General features: G+C 38.4%; 1 protein-coding gene across 3 annotated transcripts in view; it reads right to left on the bottom strand.

The window, feature by feature from the left end:
* Positions 1 to 22,084, bottom strand: part of GDAP2 (ganglioside induced differentiation associated protein 2) — a 69,125-nt gene that overhangs the window by 20,638 nt on the left and 26,403 nt on the right. For all 3 annotated transcript variants that reach the window (XM_024764901.1, XM_024764904.1, XM_024764902.1), the window contains exons 4-8: positions 20,316 to 20,469; positions 19,817 to 19,905; positions 14,133 to 14,209; positions 7,414 to 7,573; positions 5,281 to 5,437 (exon numbers count right to left, since the gene is read on the bottom strand). In XM_024764901.1, the coding sequence (XP_024620669.1) occupies positions 5,281 to 5,437; positions 7,414 to 7,573; positions 14,133 to 14,209; positions 19,817 to 19,905; positions 20,316 to 20,469 (637 nt within the window). The remainder of the gene's footprint in view (positions 1 to 5,280; positions 5,438 to 7,413; positions 7,574 to 14,132; positions 14,210 to 19,816; positions 19,906 to 20,315; positions 20,470 to 22,084) is intronic.

The following is a 22,084-nucleotide window of genomic DNA, read 5'->3' on the forward strand; positions in this document are numbered from 1 at the left end:
AAAAAAAAAAAAAAAAAAAAAAGCAAAGAAGGCCTAAAGCAATAGCAGTTCTCCACAACAGATGTTCACTAATTCAACAAAGATTTATTGAGTGCTTACTACACAAGAGGTATTGAGAATACTCTAGTGAACAGACATGGTCAGACCCTCAAGAAGTTTACTTTTCAGAAGAAAAACAGGTAAGTGTTGTACATGTTATGTTGGACCACAAAGAAAGTAGGTAATTTTTTCTGGGAAGTCCAGGCTTATTTAATGACTGGCTAATCAAAGTAGCTGTGCTGATACTCTATATACCAGATCATAAAGATGGCAGTTTGGCTTTGGCTAAGAGGATACTGAAACTGGAAGAAACGTAAAGATCTCAAAGAGTGGAAGCGATCTGAAAAAGGTCAAATAAATCTTAGAGTTACCAGTTAATGGTAGAGTTGAATTTGAAGTTGCACTCAAGTCTCCAGTTTGCTGGAAAGGTCAGTACTTTTTCTACTATTTCATACTTGCTTTCTTAAAATACAAAGTGCCACTTACTTAATTGTGAAAAAAGCTTTCAAGGTACCTAAATGCATGAAAAGCAACTTTGAAGCATCTAGGTCACATATGGCAACATCGCACAACATAAAAACAAACAAACAAAACTAAACCAGAAGAGAGGATACTTGGGTCCTCACGCTATCACTTTCTATGCAATCTCGGTAAAGTAGTTTCACCTCTATGGACCTCAGTTTCCTCATTTGCAAAACGGTGTTTCTGTAGGACACCTTTCAGCTATGAAGTATAATCACACACTAAGGATATTTAATAGGAAGTCTATTACATACGGATTGTAATCAACAAGTGATATGCTTGTAATCAACAAGTGATATGCCTGCTAGTTTCACAGAAATTGTTATTGTTTGTGAAAACAATACTTAGTATTGCATAGTTCTATAGTCTATGTTTTTAAATTTAGAAACGTGCCCACCTGTGCAAACTGAATTCAAAGACAATAACTTTTAATTTTAGTTTAAGATATAATTTGCAAGTCAAGAAAGGATCTGTGTTTATTGTAGTTCTCCCTATTCATATGTACTATTCCATATTTTCATACAGAGCTATTTCCGAGGTTATTTACACTAACTCCCCTATTGTCCTGCTTTCTAATTGTTTTATGATTAAGCCATCTCCACACATCAAGACTAAACAGAATACTATGTCTTAAATGCTTTATGAGCACCACAGGTCATGGCACAGAACATGTAACAGGAATTCAGTAAATATCTGTTATTTTCTATACTCTCTGTGTATTCATTAGCTCATTTTCAAAGATTTATTGTATAAATGCAATGCCTGCATCATAGCAAGGACTCAAATCTTTGTTGAATAAAATAATAAACATGAGTATTATTCAAGGTATTTTGGAGGCCTGAGAAGAATAATAAAAGGCCCTTGGCTTCAGAGTTTGAGGTTGAATATATGAGATAGACATATTACAAAGACAACTAACATTGTAATAAGACCCAGCGAGATAAGCAATACAGCAGACATCTAAATACTGTATCAATCAAGTATGTACGCTAAGGTGGGGACTGGCAGGGGTAGGAGTGGGGGTTGGGGGGGGAGTGAGCGGAAGTGGAGGCAAGGTCCAGGCCTGTTATAGAACTAACTTCTCCCTTCTTTATGTCACAAAGATCAGCACAAGGCTTTACCCGCTCACTGCAATATCTGCTTCTACTCTGTTGGACCTCAAGATAGGGACTATGTCTTAGTTGTCTCTATATTTCTAGCAAATTTCTAGGGTAGTTCCCGACACTCAGTAACTATGTATTCAATGAACTGTGAAAAAAAAAATTTTTTTTTAACTGGAACTCAGATGTATGACTCTGGTCAAGTCACTCTTGGTGATCAATTCACCCTTCTGTAAATTAGAGGGATCAGACCAGATCAGGTACAAAATCATCTAAGAAATCATCTAAGAAACCTTAGAAGAATGATTCCTGAGGCCTTCCCACAGAGGTTCTGATTCAGGAAGTTTGGTGTGGGGCCTATGAATTTTTAGCAAGCACCCCTGGTAATTCTAATGCTTATACACTTTATACTACGTTTCAGAAAGCTGTATCAGATAATTACCAAAACTCCTTTCAACTACAATGTACTGCTGAGAGACCACAGACCAGTGGTTCTCAAAGTGTGGTGCATAGTCCCAATACTTTTTCAAGGGGCTTTGCAAAGTCAAAACTATTTTCATAATAACACTAAAACATCATTTGTTTTTCACTGTGTTGACATCTGCACTGATGGTGCAAAAGCAACTGTTGGATAAAACTACTGCTGCTTTAGCATGAATTCAGGTGGAAGCACCAGATTGTACTAGTAGTCGTTGTGTTCTTAATTGCCAAAATACTCACAGGAAAAAAAAAGCCAGTTTCATTTAAGAATGTCTTTGATGAGGAAGAAAAAATTATTAATTTTATTCATTAACCCACGGAAATACATCTTTTTAATATTAATGTGTCACAAAATGGGAAGAACACACAAAGCATTTCTGCAGACCAAAGCATGAGGCTGTCCTGAAGAAAAGATCTAGTTGTTTGACTTGCAAGCTGAACCAGTTGCTTTTTTTCATGGAACACCGTTTTTCTTCAACTAATCACTGGCAGACAAACTGTGGTTATTTAACATGAGTATTTGGCAGATGTTTTGTCAAAAATGAATAAAGTGACCCTGCCATTTCAAGAAAAACAACCAACAGTATTTGTTACCAGTGATAAAATTTGAGCTTTAAAATACAGATATAATGTTAGAAAATTTGTATCCACCACCAGAAGCTAACAGTTTCTAATACTTAAGGACTTTTCTGATGAGATCAGTGGTGATATTATCAAATATAAGTTTTTGATATTGTGTAATGTAATGTGTCAATATTTGGAACAACTGAATAATTACGTGAGTCAATATTTTCCAAAAGACCAACACATCATGTTGTAAATTCATGCTCTAAATTCCTGTTATAAAATCTACTCAAAGTGCAGGATAAAACAACACATTTTGATATAACAATACAAAAATTCATAAATATGGTTTGAGATTCCATATTACAACATTATGAAACTATCATTATATTGAGTTATGGTGTAATATCAAAGAATATCCCCAACTATTTGAAAAGGCTATTAAAATACACCTTTTTCCAACTACGTATCTGAATGAGGTCAAATTTTCTTCATATACTTCACCCAAAACAAAGTATTGCAACAGTTTGAATGCTGACATGAGAATCCAGCTGTCTTCTATTAAGTCAAACATTAAAATATCTGCAAAAACGTAAAACACTGCATTTCTCACTGACTTAAAAAATAGTTATTTTTCATAAAAACATAATGGGTTATTTTTAAATGAATTAACAAATAATTTATCATACGATAAATATTAGTGGGTATAAGCCAGGTAAAAACAAAAGCTCTTTGGGGTCCTCAATAATTTTTAAGCATGCAAAGGGGACCTGAGACCAAACAGTTTGAGAACCACTGCCCTAGTCCAAAAAAAAGGTACCCAAATCTAGTTGTACATGAATCATGATGTGAAAAAGTTTTAAAATATATAGAGATGCCAAATCCCAGTCATGTGAGGGAAAGCCCAGTCACTGTATTTAAAGAAAAATGTTTGCCAGATGATTCGTATACATGGCCTAGTTCAGAAACCACTGAAACTGTCATTCGACTGTGCTTGCCTTTAGAAAAGCTGTTCATTGGTGCCCCCTAGTGACTAATTAGCTTTTGTTCATGAAAATAAAAGGAGAACTGGACTTCCCTGGTGGTGCAGTGGTTAAAAACCCACCTGCCAATGCAGGGGACATGGGTTCGAGCCCTGGTCTGGGAAGATTCCCACGTGCCACAGAGCAACTAAGCCCGTGCACCACAACTACTGAGCCTGCATTCTAGAGCCCGTGAGCCACAACTACTGAGCCCGTGTGACACAACTACTGAAGCCCACATGCCTAGAGCCTGTGCTCCGCAGCAAGAGAAACCACTGCAATGAGAAACCTGTGCATTGCAAGGAAGAGTAGCCCCCGCTTGCTGCAACTAGAGAAACGCCCGTGTGCAGCAACAAAGACCCAATGCAGCATTTATTTAATAAATAAATTAATTTTTTTTAAAAAAGGGAGAATAAAGTGAAGACCAGGAACTCAGGAAAAACAAAATTCTAATTCTATAAGGGACTCCGGAGATCGTCTAGTCTGACTCCCACTTTATACATGGAGACTAACAACCACCACACATCATTACAGTATAGTGTGATAAGTGCTAGGCTATCCTTTGGTTAAGTACAGGATGTAAAAAAAAAAGAAAAAAAAAAGCATACGGAGGAGGCATTGATTCCAGACTTCTATTCTGTCTATTCCAACTTATCTCCAGGGAGATAAGTTTCTAGAGGCAATCACTTCTGAGCTTAAACCTGGAGAATGAGCAGGAATTGAAGAATAAGAGTATTCCAGGCAAAAGGGATGGCAAGTACCAAAGCTCAAAGGTAAAATAGACCATAATTTGCTCAGTATTAAAGAGAAGAGCAGTGACCAATTTTTAAGAGCTTGCTAAGTACCAGGTACTGTGCTAAGCTCATTACATTAGCTTATTTAACACTCACAACAACGCTATGAGATGTTATCCCCTCAACCAACCCTATAAGATAATGAATATTAATCAATTATGGTGTATGATATTTCCTTTCCTTTAACATTTTTTGAAAAGCAACTAGCTTTCCAAGGACTGTTTGTTAATCCTTGGACAAGCTTACCCAGAAGTACAAAAGCTGCTTTTCTTTATGTTTCAAAAAAGAGTTACTCAGAATTGCTTTAGAAAACACCTGAAAGAAATGGAATGGCTTTATAAGGTCCCTGGGATAAATCAGGGGGAAATAAAGCTCTTTTAACGTTAATACAACCATAGATTATGCTTTAATTATAAATATAGTAATGTTAAGTAAAAACCTTGTGACTTGGTTTTTCCCTTCCCCTATTTTCCGCTTTTAGAATATAATCTCACCCAAAGACACTACAATCGCAGTAGAAAGAGTAGGAGCTCTGAAATCAGAGATGCATCTGAACACTGACTTCATCACATACTAATGGTGTCCACTGATAAATTAACTTTGAATTTCTGCATCTACAAAGTGGGGACATATCTTTCTTAGTGGATTGTCATGAAGAATAAATGAGACCACGTTACGTGTAGATCATTTAGCAGCGGTAGGCCCTTTCTTGTTTCTCATGTCCTTATGTGTCTGTCAGTCCAAAGGGGTTTGCCTTACTTTCTTTGATGCTGCTTCTGCAGGGCTGCCTCTGATAACTGTCCCTGAAGGATCAGTCTTCTTTGCTTATCAATATCTCCTTCCATTCGAGCAAAAGCATGAGAGCCAATGAAAGAGAGATCAACTCCCAAGCCTTCATCCTCCTCTTCTTGGTTGTCTGCAACACAAATACTATCAATAGAGATAGCAAAACTTGACAGTAAATGCTACAAACAGACCGTGAATGCTGCTATAGGGATGAGTGCACAGAAACTCAAAAAACCAGGGTTAAGGTTATTTTTTGAGAATGAAACTGAAATCAGATTCAGGCATTTGAAGAACTGAAATAATGAAAGAAACCACCTGTCCATGTGGGATGGAAGTTTTAGGAACACATGAAATCAAATCAAGGGGACCTAGATGTAACCTTAGGAAGAAAAGAGTAGAACGTAATAATAAACAAAAAGATAGAAGCAATTATACTGTATGTGGGTTTAAAGATGAACTACAGCACAACACCTAACCAAAGAGAAATAGAAAGAAAAAATGTTTGGGGTCATTTATCCAGAATTGTTTAAGAAGGGAGCACTTGAATGGCTGGCACATAATCTTCAGTCCTTTTGTCAGGTAACCCCTGAAGGAAGACGGATGGACCAGGATTTCAGGGTGTGATCCGCATTCACTAAGATATGTTTTGTCTAGCGGTCTGATTTTCTACACTGGTCATGCCTACATAATCATTCTGGTACATAAGAGTTACAGTTCTCACTACAAATTAATGTTACCTTTCTGATTTATCCATATGATCATTTTACGTTTGGCTAGCAGCCAGTCCCTTGGGAATGGATCATCTCTTAATGTGTTCCCCACTGCCTCACTAGATCTGTTTAAAAAAAATTCTTTTTTAAAGAAAGAAAAGCAAACAAACAAAATCCTTGGACCATGGCAGGGGAGCTTCCCAAGGCAATGCCACCACCTGAGGCCGTTGAGCTGGGACCTCCTCACATCTATACCACTGCTCCTCAAACTGTGACAGGCAAGGGCTGAGTGTGCCTTTATTAAAAAAAATACCCATAAATGAATCTTCTCTCAATCCCTCAGGCAAGGCTGATTTTACATCTATTTTAACAGATTCTATATTCTAACTGAAAATATTTATGAACACTAGAACCTATGAGGTAACAATATTTTCTGAGATATGGATGCAAATCAAGCAGTCTTTGAGGATGGGGGACAGAAGGGAACCTTTTGGCTAATGACTGCCCAGTACTGCTACCTCAGCTGATTTTGCTTTTTATTATTCCTTGTCATATAAAACACATTTTACGCATTTAAGAAAAATTATATTCTATTGTGGTAGTCACAATTATGAGGATTTCCAAATGATGCTGGGCACATTTCAAGGCTGTACTCTATTGGTGGCTCCCTAAAAGTACATGAGTACCCCTCCAGGAAAGCTTGGTTCACAGACATTTTCTGATAAAAATACTGGTGATAAAAAAGAGATGAGTAGCCTTCTATAGATTTTAACTTGATGCTCATTTAAAAGTGTTCACAGCAGGAATCTCACAGTAATTCTTAAACTGCTGCAAGTTCCAGCAATGAAGCTTGTGAGGCATGTCTCCAATAACACATATCCAAGAAGATCAGTACAAGCTGTCATACAGAACAGCTTCAGAGGAGCTCCCATCCTACCCTGCTCTACTATCACTTCAATCTACAGGGGTATGTAACCTAAAGAAACAAAACAAAACAGCATTCTTGTTTCGGTATTCGATGTTAGGTATGGCCTTCAGAGGACACAGTTGAAGCTGTTGAAAATTTTAGATGATAATATACTTGACTGCTTCCTCAACAGTGTCCTTCATGAAACTCTAAACTTCGTGAGGGTAAAAATGTTGTCATATCCACCTCTGAATCTCTACTGCCTAACACAGACTTGACATTATATAATATAATACATATATATATTTTTTACATTTAAAGAGTAAACCTTAACAAGAATAAGACTCTAAAAACACCTAAGGTGGTCTTGATCTTAGTGTCACACAATAGCCTCCCAAGGGTCAGGCTGAACTTCCTACTTCTTCGGTGGCTGATGTTTAGCAGAGCCTTTGCTTCCTTAAGAGGAAAAGTAAGAAAAGGAGAACTCACCCTCCGGGGCGCCAGGTTTTTCACTTATTCTTATCTGCCGTTCTGGTACCACAGGCTCCCCTTCTGCATTTCCAATATCTGCAGGTAGGTATGGCAATGAGCAACTCTCCTCCTTTAATGACCTTGGGAAGTACAGAGGTAGCAGCTTTTGGTAAGTAGCCTGTGTGAGAAAAGCCAAACATTGTGTGAAAACTAACGAAGTAATGGAGCAGGCACCAGCAGTGCTTAGTGTTGTTCCCTACACCGTGAAGACAGCCTTCATCCCGGAGAAAGGCCACACCACTTCTTAGCTCAGACTGCGTGCTGCCTGGGACCCTCAATCAGTTCTCGTGTTAAGGATCAGGGTTTGTTAGTCACTCAGGTTGAGCATGATTCCCATCCTGGCAGTTCCAGGTCACTGAACCTGGAATGAAAAGTTCTGTGACCCCTGTCCCCAGCCCCTCCTTCACCTCACTAGTGATATTTGTCTTTCAAGATTCAGCTCAGACACCACTTCCTTAATCCTCAGTGTGCCATCAGGGTCCATTGGACCCAGGTTTAGTTTTTGAGTTTTTTTTTTTTTTTAACAGTTCTAACTCTTTGTGAAGGATTGCTATTTCATGACTTCCATTCTTTCTTAGAGATTTCTCAAAGAATAAAGCTATATCTCACTTAAAAAAATAGAATAAAACTCATTCTTATAATTTCCATATAGGTTGGTCCATTGGACTCATTCCTAAATCCATGATACATTATAGATACTTAGTGCTCTTATTTTTCCTGTATCTTGAAGCATTTTGCTTTTTCATCATCCTAGAATTATTTTATCATTATTCATCAATTATCCCCAACTATACCAGAAAAGACTACAATAGAATAATAAGAAACCAAAAGAACGATGGAATTGCCTAGAAGGGCAGAGAAATCATTATCTGTCAGTTTTCCTATTATGTCACCTGCAATACTTCATCATCTTTCATGTAAATAAGTATATTATATGAGGTACATAAGAAGACTGGATTGTAAGTCAACTGCACTCAATTAAGAAAAAAAGACTAGACACAACATCTTTGCAGCCTTTTTAAAAAAGATATAATTCATGTACCATAAAATTCACGTTTTAAAGTATACGATTCACTGGTTTTTAGTATATTCACGAAGTTGTGCAATCATCACCACTATCTAATTCCAGAACATTTCATCATCTCAAATAGAAAATCTAAGCTCATTAGCTAGGTCATTCTCCATACCTCCCTCCCCAAGCCCCTGACAACCACTAACATTTCTGTCTGTATAGATTTACCTATTCCAGACATTTCATTAAAATGGAATACAGTATATGGTTTTCGTGTCTGGCTTTCTTCACCTAGCATAATGTTTCTAAGGTTCACCCATGCTACAGGATATATCAGTACTTCATTCTTTTTATAAGTTAATATTCCATTGTATGTATATACCATATTTTGTTTATCCATCTATCAGTAAGTTAGACATTTAGGTTGTTTCCACATTTTGGCTGTTACGAATAACGATGATATGAATATTTGTGTACAAGTTTTTGTGTGGACATATGTTTTCAATTCTATTCTGCATATACCTAAGACTGGAATTTCTTTTTAACTTTTTTAGGAACTGCCAGGCTGTTTTCCAAAGCAGCTGCACAATTTTACATTCTCACTAGCTACGTATGAGGGTTCCAATTTCTCCACATCCTAACTCTTGTTATTGTCTGTCTTTGTAATTAAAGTCACACTAGTGAGTGTGAAGTGGTACCTCACTGTGATTTTGACTTATATTCCCTTATTGGTTAATGTTATAGAACATCTTCCCATGTGCTTGTCTATTCAAAACTTTTGCCCATTTTTTAAGATTTTATTCTTTTCATAGCAGTTTAAGGCTCACAACAAAACTGGGAAGAAGGTAGAGAGATTTCCCATATCCCTTCAGCCCTCACACATACAGTCTCCCTCATTATCACCAACCCCCACCAGAGTGGTACATTTGTTACAACTGATGAACCTACACTGACACGTCTAATCACCCATAGGGTTCACTCTTGGTGTTGTACATTCTACAGGTTTGCACAAATGTATAATGACTTGTATCCATCATTATAGTACCATAAAGAATATTTTCACTGCCCCAAAAAATCCTCTGTGCTCTATTCATCCCTCCCCCATCCTCCTGCAACCACTGACCTTTTTACTGTCTTGGTAGTTTCGCCTTTTCTGGAACATCAGATGGTTGGAATCATACAGTATGCAGCCTTTTCAGATAGGCATCTTTTTTTTTTTTTTAAATAAATTTATTTATTTATTTATTTTTGGCTGCATTGGGTCTTTGTTGCTACACGCGGGCTTTCTCTAGTGGCGAGCGGGGACTACTCTTTGTTGCAGTGTGTGGGCTTCTCATTGCAGTGGTTTCTCTTGTTGTGGAGCATGAGCTTCTTGGCACGCGGGCTTCAGTAATTGTGGCATGTGGGCTCTAGGCGCGCGGGCTTCAGTAGTTGCGGCACACGGGCTTAGCTGCTCCGCGGCATGTGGGATCTTCCCAGACCAGGGCTCGAATCCGTGTCCCCTGCATTGGCAGGTGGATTCTTAACCACTGCGCCACCAGGGAAGTCCCAGATAGGCTTCTTTCACTTAGTAATATGCACTTAAGGTCCCTTCATATCTTTTTATAGCTTGATAGTTCATTTCTTCTTAGTGTTGAATAATATTCCATTGTCTGGATGTATTACAGTTTATTTACCCATTCACCTACCAACATATTGGTGCTTCCAAGTTTTGGCAAATATTAATAAAGTTGCTATAAACATCTTTTGTAGTTTTTTGTGAGGACATAAATTTTCAACTCCGTTGGGTAAATACCAACTTTTGTCCACTTTTTTTTTTGTTTTTTTTTGTTTTTTTTTGTTTCGTTTTGTGGTACGCGGGCCTCTCACTGTTGTGGCCTCTCCCGTTGCGGAGCACAGGCTCTGGACGCGCAGGCTCAGCGGCCATGGCTCACAGGCCCAGCCGCTCCGCGGCATGTGGGATCTTCCCAGACCGGGGCATGAACCCGTGTCCCCTGCATCAGCAGGCGGACTCTCAACCACTGCGCCACCAGGGAAGCCCCCCTTTTGTCCATTTTTAAATTGGGTGATTTGTCTTTTTACTGTTGAATTATAAGAGTGACCAATTTACCTATTTTTATTTTGGATGCTTGTGTCTTTGACATCACATCATATCTAAGAAACCACTGCCTAAGGCAAGGTCATGAAGATTTATACCTATGTTTTCTTCTAACAGTTTTTATAGTTTTAGGTCTCATACTTAGTCCCTAGATACATTTTGAGCTAATTTCCTTTATATGGGTGAAGTAGGGGTTCAACTTCATTCTTTTGCATGTGGATAACCAGTTGCTCCAATACCATTTGTTTATAAGACTATTTATTCTTTCTTCATTGAATTGTCTTGGCAGCCATGTCAAAATTCTATTACACTGATCTATATGTTTATTCTTATGTCAGTACAACATAGTCTTACTTACTGTGCTTGGAGTAAGTTTCAAAATAAGTTAAGTGTGAATCCTTCAACTTTGTTCTTTTTTTCCAAGGTTGTTTTGATTATCCTGGGTCCCTTGCATATCCATGTGAAATTCAGAAACAACTTGTCAATTTCTACAAAAAACTCAGTTGGGATTTTGATAGGGATTTTGCTGAATCTGTAGAACAATTTGGGGAATACTGCCATTTTAACAATATTGTCTTCCAATCCATAAACAGGATATCTTTCTATTTATTAAGGTCTTTTAAATTTTTCTTCAAATATATTTTGCAGTTTTCAATGTACAAGCCTTACACTTCTTTTGTTAAGTTTAGTCTTAAATATTTGATTCTTCTTAATGCTACTGTAAATGCAACTGTTTTCTTAATTTCATTTTTGGATTATTCTTTGCTAGTGTGTAGAAACACTATTTTTTATATTGATCTTATGTCCTGTAACCCTGCTGAGCTCCGTTAGTTCTAACAGCTCTTTTGTGGACGTCTTAGGATTTTTTTATATACAAAAAAACATAGCTAACATTCCTGGGATAAATTCCACTTGGTGATGTTATATTACATAATCCTTTTATATGTTGCTGGATTCAGTTGGCTAATATTTTGTTAAGAATTTTTGCATCTCTATTCTTATGTGTAGTCTGTTTTTAACTTTCATTGGAAAGATTTGAGAATTCAGACTTTTTCATTTTCAGCCCAAAATAGCAAAGGGAAGACAACTGAACACAGATGACGTTTCAGAATTATTAAAGGAATCAAAGGTGGATGTAAAGACACAGACAGCAGCACTTCATTAAAGATGAGGTTAAGATTGATCATATGAAGTGAATCTCAGACACTGAGTCTTCAGATGACAATATCCTAGATTAATCTTCTCAAATTCAAGAACCCATGAGTCAACAACATATTTCTATGGGCAAAGTAGAAATATGGCATTCTCATTCAGTGAGTCACTATAGGAAGAACTTGACCATACAGGGTTTTGTGATAAGAACATTTTACTAGAAAGATGTGACAGTATTCTTTCATCTTTTACGATGTTTGTGCAACAAAATTTACTTGATATAAAAAGGTTGGTTACATTTCAATTCTTACTGAAATACCTTATCAAATTGTTTTTTATTATCCCTTTATTATTCAATAAATTATTCTTAAAACGACTTTTAAAAAAAAAGTCCATTGGACCTAGATGATAAACGTTAATGACTATTTTTTTCAGGTATACTGCAGGTGAAGAATTTTTCTCTGTTCCCCTGGGTCTGGCTTAGGTGCCCTGATAGACTGCCACAGCACTGTGATGTACACTCCCAGCACAGCACTTGCCACTCTTCAGGGTGGTCTTTGTTTATCTGGCTATCTAACTATTAGTCTACAAAACTATTAGTCTACAAACTCCCTGAGAACAGGGTATCTTACCTTGGTACCTTACTTGGTATCCTATTCTATGACATGGTCAAATCTCTAGCCCAGACTTCACTCCTCAGCTTTAGACTGACAAGCACAATGGCCTGCTGATCATCAGTTGAATACACTGGCCCCCTAGGATTCAACATGTTCAAAATAGAACGTGTCTTCAATCCCTTCCCCTCTCTAAAATTTTCCCCCCTTTCTACCTGCTATTTCACTGGTGGCATCATTATCCAGTCATCCAAGCCAGAAATCCAGGAGTCATCCTTAACTTCCCTCTCTCTTTTCCCCTACATATTTGTGACCTCTAACTCCAGCTGAATTTGTTTAATATTTTTTTTAAATTTCAACACCTCCAGTGCCCTTGTTCAGGTCTGATCATTTCTCACTTGGAATATTACAACCGCTTATTATCTCTTCTGGTCACTTGTCTTTCTCCTTCAAAATCACCCTCCACATAGCTAATACAGAAGTGAGACCGCATCGTTCGTCTGCTTGGAGCTCTTCCATGTTCCCCCATTGTATGACTGATAAAGTATGAGATACCAGGCCTTGAGTGATCTTGCACCTGCCTAACTTGCATTTTTGCGACTCCTAGCCTCACATTTTATGCAATACACTACACCCTTTCTGCTATTTCTTACTTATATGCCTGTGCTTATGCTCGTATGACTACTGTTATTTGCCCTTCCTTTGGAAAATTTTAGTTACCTTTTACAATTATTTCAACTTACATATCACCATCTATGGAAAGCATTTCCTAACCGCATGCCAGGCTGGAGCTGTGTGCTCCTGTCCTTCCCATACCTCCATTAATGCCCTTACCACAATTACCATAACTTATCTGACTTGTCTGTCCCCACCAACAGACAGTGGGCTCCTTGAGGACAACGACCATGACTCATCCACTGGTGCATTCCCAGAACCCAGTGGAGTAAACCTGATATATCCTAGAATTCAATAATAGGTCACTGAGAGAATGAATGAATAGGCAAACCAGGTGAAACAAGAAGAGGTAGCAAACATGGTAAATGTGTCTTACTTCAGCAAATTCAAAATGGTTTATATCTCATATATGTACCTACATATACTCTGAATGGCTATTTCACATGTATTAATTCATTTATCACAAAACTCCTATGATATAAGTACTGTTAGTATTCATTTTTTATCAAAGCACAGAGAGGACACAAAACTTGCCCAAGGACACAAAACTCAGAAGTAATACAAGCTGAATGGGACAGAGCACACTAAAGCTAAATAAAGCTTAATAAGATTTTTAAAAGAACTTATTTCCTAAAATGGCTCTAAATTAAATGGAAACATACTAAACCTAACCACACATAACAAACCATAAACCTCACAACTTACTCAATACTAGCCACTAGGCTAGGCTGTCACCTGTTTCCAGATCACAGAGATGACAGGGCTTTTCCAGCAGTGGTGGTTTTCCAGTTATGCTGCCCAGGCACCCAGTGCTCAGGTCATAAGGCGATGCCTTGAGCTGTCTTGAGAGCTAATATAGTGAGTAAATCAGAACAACTCCACCTTATAAGAGTTTACTGCGTGGTAACAGTTTACCAGTGAAGAACATGGACAAGATGCTCCTCTTGGCTTGCTTTTAGTCTCCAGTATAGTCTTTTTCAACAAATGATGGTAAGCCCCACTACCGAACACGTGCACAGATAATTAGGATTTCCCTGCTGGCAATTCAGTTAACAGATAATGAAGAGACAGAGGCAAACACAAGTGAAAATAAGGTTTAAACAATGCAAGAGAATTAGCAAAATACCTCTTCAAGTTCAGAGACAGCAAATACTACTTTTTCAATAGTCTCTCCGTGAATTTCGAGGAATCTCCTTACGGTGCCTAAGGAAAAGAATAGAAAGATTAATTCAATAAATAAGAAATTAATTGTGAAGAAAAATCGAACCCTTCAAAGTTTTATTTCTGTAAGGGATCACTCCTCGTGTCATTCAGGTCTGTACTCAGTGACACCTTATCAGTAAAGCCTCCCCAGGTCACCCTATTTAAAAACTCTTTCCCTGATTTGCTTTCCTACAGAGCAACTATTCTGGACATTTCGTGGAGTTTCCTGTTTATTGTATATCCTCCCCACCCTCCCTGCCCCATCCATTAGACAAAAGCTCCACAACAGCAAGAGCTTTATTTTATTTACTGCTTTATTGCCAGTATATAGTGCCTGGCGATAGAAGATGCTGACTCCAGACAATTCTCCCTTATCCAGTATATTCTTTTTATTCTCCGGGGCCTCTCTCTCTGACCAGAATGGTCTAGCACAAGTGCCTTTCCATTAATTAGTTACAGTATGAGAAGTCCTCCTCAGCTCTTTATCCCTGTCAAGATCCTATTGAACCAAAACGGAATTATTTTTTCTTAATTTCTATCTTATCCTTATTCTTTCTCTATAAACTTCTTAATAATGAGACCTAGTGGCCTTTTCTCAGTCCCTAACTTACCTGCAATCTCTCTCTAGATGCCCGCACCCCACCTTTTAAAAATATTGTCCTCTCCAGGTTCTGTCCTCCATATTTTTAATTTTCTTGGTATATATATTTTCTTGAGCTCACTAATTTGATTATTAGATAATACTCCACATGCTGATGGCTCCCAAATCTTTATACTCTGTTTTCTGAACAAAAGACCTGAAATTTCCTACAGCCTGCTGGGCATATCTGCCCAGATAACTGAGACCTCAAACTCAGCGTGTCCAAACCTGATCCCAACAGGTCCAAATCTGACTTCCATCTCTCCCCAACACCTGCTCCTTTACCTGTACTCCTTATTTCAGTTACACAGCAACAACCAACCACTAACCTAAGCTAGAATCCTGAATTCTTCTGCCACTTCTTCCTTCATCTTGCATTTTCAATGTGTTATCATGTGCTTTAAATTCTATTGCTAATATTTTTAACAGCCATTCCTTTTCTCTTCCAGCTGCTCTCAGGCTCCCAAGGCTAACAAAGATGTTGGCAATAAGTTTTCAACTGTTCTCTTGTTTCTCTTTCCAAGCCTACATATTCACTGTTGCCTGAGTTATCTTATGTTACCCTCCTTACTATTTCCGATGGCTGTGCACTGCTTATAGGTTAAGATCCAAAGTCCCCATGGCATGGCTCTCCACACCCTGACAATTAACCACCCCTCCACCCCTGCCCTTTAGTCCTATTTCCAGCTATTCTTCCCACCTATCTTATGCTTTAGCCATTGGCTTCTTTGCTGTACTTCGAATATGCCACTTACTTTGATGCTACCCTACCTCTGCCTGCATGGTTGCCTTTGACTAGAATACCTTTCATCCACCATGACCCTCTCTTAGTGAACTCCTACTCATTTTTCATGGCCCAGTCAAAAGCCATCTCCTTTGTATAGAACTCCATCCTTCTGTGTGCTCCTCCCATAATCTTTTAAACAGCCCTCTATTTGTGAACTTTGCATAGCATTTTATATCTAGACTGTGAGCTTTCTGAAGGCCAAGTAAACTTAACATTAATACTACTAGGGCCTTGGGACTGCCCTGGTGGTCCAGTGGTTAGAATGTTGCCTTCCAACGCAGTGCAGGTTTGATCTCTGGTCGGGGAGCTAGGATCTCACATGCCTCAGGGCCAAAAAACCAAAACATAAAACAGAAGCAATACTGTAACAAATTCGATGAGGACTTTAAAAATGGTCCACATTAAAAAAAAAATCTTTAAAATAAAATATATATATTACTAGGGCCTAGTACACCTTAGGAATATGGCAAGCAATCATTCAAAAGTAGTAACTGAATGAACATTTTATGACTCTGATTATCAACCTATTGCTTGCCTTGTTCACTACTGTGTCTTGAGAGCCTAAATAGAGGAGACCCATTTGTTGAAGGACTGAACAAATCTTCCTAATTCTCTTTCTGTCAGGTGACAAATTTTTTCATTTCTCCCTCTATTCTGCTTTAATAATTTTTAAGATGAAATTAAAAAAAAAAACGATTTTCTTCCATCCCATTTACTTTGACACCAAGTTTTAATGTTTACACAAAATAGTTTCCCAGCGTATAACTGGGGCATTTCCTTTGGAAGACAACGTACGATGCCAACTAGTAACCAAGTTGAATTCCCTCAGCAGCACAGTTCACTCAGAAAAGTAATTCTGCAAAAAGGAGAAAAAAAAAAAGTGATATCATGGCTATAAGGTTTTTGTACTGTGCATTATTCTTTGCAAGCAGCTAGGATGCCATGTGCCTAACTTGTAGTAAAAACTCTGTAACTGGTGAGAATGACATGTGTGACATTAAAATTTCCAAACCAGAAACACAATAAGAACAACACCATTGCCTTTTTTCTCACCACTGTATCCTCTTCTATACAGCATAGGGCCTAGCATATAGTAGTCACTCAGAGTTCTGTTGAATGAATAAATAACATGATACATTTATCTAAATGTAGATGTTTCTTTAAGTTTCTTCTGGAGAAGAACTGAACTGCACATGAACTAAGGAAAAAAAGATAAATAACTTAGTATATCTATCATGCAGATATTACTTAGATGTCAAATGAAATAAATTTCAATAATAGTTTAATAAGTAAGAAAGCTTTTGGAACTAAGGACTTAAGAGTTCCAGCCTCAGATTTGTTCTTGGCCCATATATGCTACAAAAGCCATTTTTTTCCCAGATGCTTAGAAAGTATGTGAGCAAAGGGCACAACTGTTTGTGTGTGTGTGTGTGTGTGTGTATTTTTTAATGAGATGTTATAGTTCTGCTATTAGATTTAAGGTGTAATAAGTCAAGCAGGTCTTATACAAGTTAACCTGCTTATCTTAAAGCTTTACATTTCCTTTGTGCTAATTAAATTTCTAGAAATTGCTTCATCAAAGTCCCTTATACCTAGTTTTTTTCTTTGTAATTTGAGGAGAATTTAATTGAGGGACCATTTACAAAAGCACATGCTGGGTTTCTGGTTGACAATTTCAAGGTAGGAAGAGTGGGCTGGCTTTCTACCCTGTGACAGGCAGAATTCTAAGATGACGTCCAAAGAGTCACAACCTGGTTGAATCTCCTGCCCTTGAATGTGGAAGGACCCAGCAGAAGTGAAGAATGTCACTCCTGTGGTTGAGTTACATGGTGTGAGGCACTGGCTGGCTGATGGAAGAAGAGGTTCTCCTGCTGGCCTGGAGGAAGTGGGCTGCCCTGTTGGGAAAGGGTCACGTAGCAGGGAAGTTCAGGTGGCCTCTACGCGCTGCGAGTGGCCCTCGGGTGACAGGCAGCAAGAAAGCAGGGACCTCCAGTCCCACAACTGCAAGAAACTGAATTCTGCCAATAACCACATGAACTTAGAAGTACCCGCCAAGCTCCAGAGATGAACTGTCTGGCCCACACCTAAGTTGTTGCCATGGGAGACCCCGAGCAGAAGAGTCAGCCAAGCCAGACTCCTGACTCATAGGAACTATGGCCTTATACCTACTTTTGATCTTTATCTGCTATTACTACAATTACTGCTCAAAGCTGACTCCTCTGTGGTACTGTATCAAGTGACTTATCTGAGGGCCACAGAGCCAGAGTTAGACTGGTAGAACTGGGACCAAAAACCAGTCTTCTTGACTACCTTTTCAGAGCCTTTGCTACAAAATGATGGTGTCTCTCTAAATTCTAATCCATATAATTACTTTAATAAAAAATGGAGACATAAAAGGCCTATCTCAAGCTATGAGATAGGAATACGGGACACAGGCTAAACGAAACCAGAGAAAGTTAAGACCTGCCAAAAGCCTTGCCAAGGAGAATTATATAAAGGTAGGAACTTTGCTTTGGTAAGGCACCATTCAGAATACATGCAGGCTAGCTGTAACAGTAGTTTCCCACCAAAGCAGTCCTAACTCAAGCATAATGAATTATCTAGTACAACACATAGGTTACTAGACTTGGGAGTCAGAAGGCCTGGATATATGTTCCAAGTCTGCATAACCCTAAGAAAATGATAAATTTCTGAGCCCCTTTATTTGTAAAACAAATACCTAAAACACTACACTACCTAAAACACAAGGTTGTTGAAGAAGTGAAACGGAATTTCTTTTATCCCTTTTTAAAATACTTATTTCTTCAGCAAGGACCATATGTAAAGCATTCCTGACATAAGAAAGCATTAGAAATACAGAGATGAAAACATCTCTAGGACATCCCTGGTGGCGCAGTGGTTAAGAATCCACCTGCCAATGCAGGGGACACGGGTTCGAGCCCTGGTCCAGGAAGATCCCACATGCCGCGGAGCAACTAAGCCCATGTGCCACAACTGCTGAGCCTGTGCTCTAGAGCCTGTGAGTCACAACTACTGAGCCTGTGTGCCACAACTACTGAAGCCTGCACACCTGAAACCCATGCTCCGCAGCAAGAGAAGCCACCACAACGAGAAGCCCATGCACCACAACGAGGAGTGGCCCTTGCTTGCCGCAACTACAGAAAGTTTGTGCGCAGCAACGAAGACCCAATGCAGCCAAAAATAAATAATAAAATAAATAAATTTTTTAAAAAAACCTTTCTATTTCAGATAGTCCTATCTCAAAGGGGAACAAATCTTCTTCCTTGTCACTTGTCTTAGACCTGTCTTCTACAGTTGGAGATCTTATTTACAATCTTTACAAGGATCTGTGAACTTCCTGAAATAGCATGTAAATTCCCTCTATAAGTGCATTCCTCCGGGAAAAGGGTCCACAGCTTTGTTTCCTCAGATGCTCAGTGCAGTTTATGATGAATTCCAAAGAAGTCATAATAGTTAAGAACTATTGCTCTAAAAGTACAGTATGGAATAAGTCCACATGAGACGACTCCATATATTTGGGCACCTATATGCTAAAAGTGTGTTCTTCTTTAGGAGAAACACCACTAATGTTTCAAACTGTTTGCCCTGCAGTTTGTCAGTCTCATGAGATATGACAGCCAGAACTAGATGCAAAATTCTAGGTGTGGTCTGAAGCTGTATACCATACAGTGAGATCAGGGACTCCCTCGAGCTAAGCGTCATATTTTTATCTTACATATACAACATTCTGGCTCATAATGATTGAGCCCAGTCTTTTTAAACTCTAAACGCAGGGTTTTATATTCAAATAGCACACGTGAAAGCTACCGCTTAAACTGACAGTGCTGTATCAATCTGATATTACAAAATCTGTTTTGACTTCACTGTTGCTGCCTGCTAAGATTATTCTGAATTATGATTCAAATACCCAATGCATTGGCCATACTTCTCAGCGGTATAATTTTCAAACTTAATAGGCAAATTTTCTAAGCCTTTATTCAAAGGGATAAAAATGTCAAACCTAGAAAGTAAACTGAGAGCTCTGCAGCTTGTCAACACAAACTTCCCGCCAGAGTGCCACAATCAGTTAATGAACAAATCTTTGGCTGCAACTATTTAACTAGTGATAAAAAACTTTTTAAAAATTTAATTTATGTACAGTACCCCCAACCTTACTTACGAAGTGCTATGTGTGTTGCATCCTCTAAAGGGTAACCTCGTTTTGCAGAATTGATGACACAGAATCCAACAGAAGACATGGACTGCTCTCTGCAATCAAACAGAAAACACAAAAACTATACTCTAAGCATTCATAATAAATAATAAAAAATGCAGCTTAACTTCTCCTTCCCTGTCCCTTCAATGAATCTACTGTAATATTTAACCCAACTGCACTATGTAAAAATTATATTAACATATAATTTAACTGCACCATTTGGGGGAAATATATTCCGAGTAAAATGGGAACTAAGTAAAATGGGAATTGGTTAAATTCTCAAGTCACCCAAATGTATTCCTCTTACTCTGCCACGTTTGAGAAGATGATTAATTCTATCTTCAGGTTCCTCCTAAATTATTTAAGTCCCTCAAAATTTGACTTTCATAGCTAGGTTTCATTTTAAAACCAGGGCCTTTACCAATGTATGGCATGCTATGTCTAGGAACTGAGTTAGCCATACTTTGCCAGCTGAAGTACGTTTCTGTAGCAGCTGTATAGGGAACTCTCAGCGGCTGTGCGATAGCGGCTCTTGTACTTAGGTCCCACTGTGTGAATGATGAACCGGGCAGCTAGATTAAATCCTTTTGTCAATTTTGCTTCACCTGTCCGGCAACCTGGGAACAAGGGAGAATATATAAGTCATGGAGCTGTTAGGAAAAAAAAAAACCCAGCAAACTAACAGAACAATGCATGAAACAGAGAAAGTATTACGAACTTTGAGAAATTCCAGTTAAAAATATGGATTGAATACAAACATTTGTCTCTGATCCCAAAAAAGCAATACAACAGGTATAAAAAGAGAGACAAAGAGGATGGGAGAGAACATGAAGCAGAAAAGCATCATTAAAATTGTGGAAGGAATAAAGTCAGTGGACTAGAAGCAACTGATTTAGCAAAGCAGAGAAACATAACTGCTTGCAGAAATGGGGTGACCAACATGAAGCAAGCTGGTCTGTTCTGAAAGGCAGTGTTGGATTGAAGACAGACTGCTTTGATTCAATCCTGAATCCACCATGTTCCTGCTATGACCCTTTGGACAAGCCTTTGGCCTCTCCATGCCTCAATTTCCTATATAAGGGGGATACTAGTAGTACTTACTTCACAGGATTAAATGAGTTAATATATGCAAAGTGCATTCATGCATTAGCTATTATTGTTGTTATTACTACAGAACACTAAAAAGGCTCAGAAATTGGAGGTCCTAAGAACTTCTGAAGGCTATGATGTGAAGTGGGACTAAAAAGAGGAGGCTGAGTTAAAAGTTTGCATAAAAACATTCAAATCTGCAACAACCCCTCTCCCAGCCAGCACAGCAAGGCGATGATTCCTTTACCACCACAGCAACAGGAAGGTTTATTCTTGGGAGATGCTGCACTAGAGCTTCTGGACTCTAAGAACCCCAGGCACAGCTGAAAAGAGGGGATTTGATTAAACTGTTATACTCAACAGTAATGGCTCTAGATCTCTGCTCCTAACTGGCTTCCAAAACAGACATCCATGATTATACCCCTGGAAGATTCCCTTCCAGGAGACTAAGAGGCTCAAACCAAAGGACCTACAGATTCTGATAAATGAGGGATGAGGGATGTTCTCCCAATGAAACAGCAGGGCTCCTGCTCATCATCTGCTTCAAGATCCACCAAGCCCATGCACACAAAGCTTCCCAGTACCTTCTCAATTCCTCTCTTGAATATGCTAACACTCGAGGATCACCAGGAAGTGCGGAAAGCCTCTCAGAAATGGGGTGTGTGTGGGGGGCACAAATGCTAAAAAAAAAAATAGGCAATTTAGGGAAGGAAACTTAAAAAACAAGCCAAAAAACTCCCAACACTATAATTAATACTCTCAAAGAGGTGAGAAGAGACATAGTATGTCTGAAACATAACCAGAATGTTATGAAAAACAGAATATTCAGAGAAGAGGAAAAAGCACTTATCTAATTGTTATAGCCAAGTGAAAAATATGACAGCAGAAATAAAAAGTTCAATAGATGGGTTAAAGCTAAAGTTGAGGGAATCTTCCAGAAAATAAAAGGTAACAGATATAAAACTCGGAGGATGAAATGGGAGGTAGAGCATCCAATAAAGTTTCTTCAAAGACAGAACAGAGAATACAGAGGGAAGGAAATTATTAAAAAAATAAAACAAGAAATTTCCCATAATGGAAAGATATGAGTTTCTAGACTCAAAGAGCCCATGGAATAACCAAACCAGACCAAGCCACATCACT

Source organism: Neophocaena asiaeorientalis, unplaced genomic scaffold (genome assembly GCF_003031525.2).
Source record: "Neophocaena asiaeorientalis asiaeorientalis breed wild unplaced genomic scaffold, Neophocaena_asiaeorientalis_V1.1 scaffold62, whole genome shotgun sequence".
NCBI classification, from domain to species: Eukaryota; Metazoa; Chordata; class Mammalia; order Artiodactyla; family Phocoenidae; genus Neophocaena; species Neophocaena asiaeorientalis.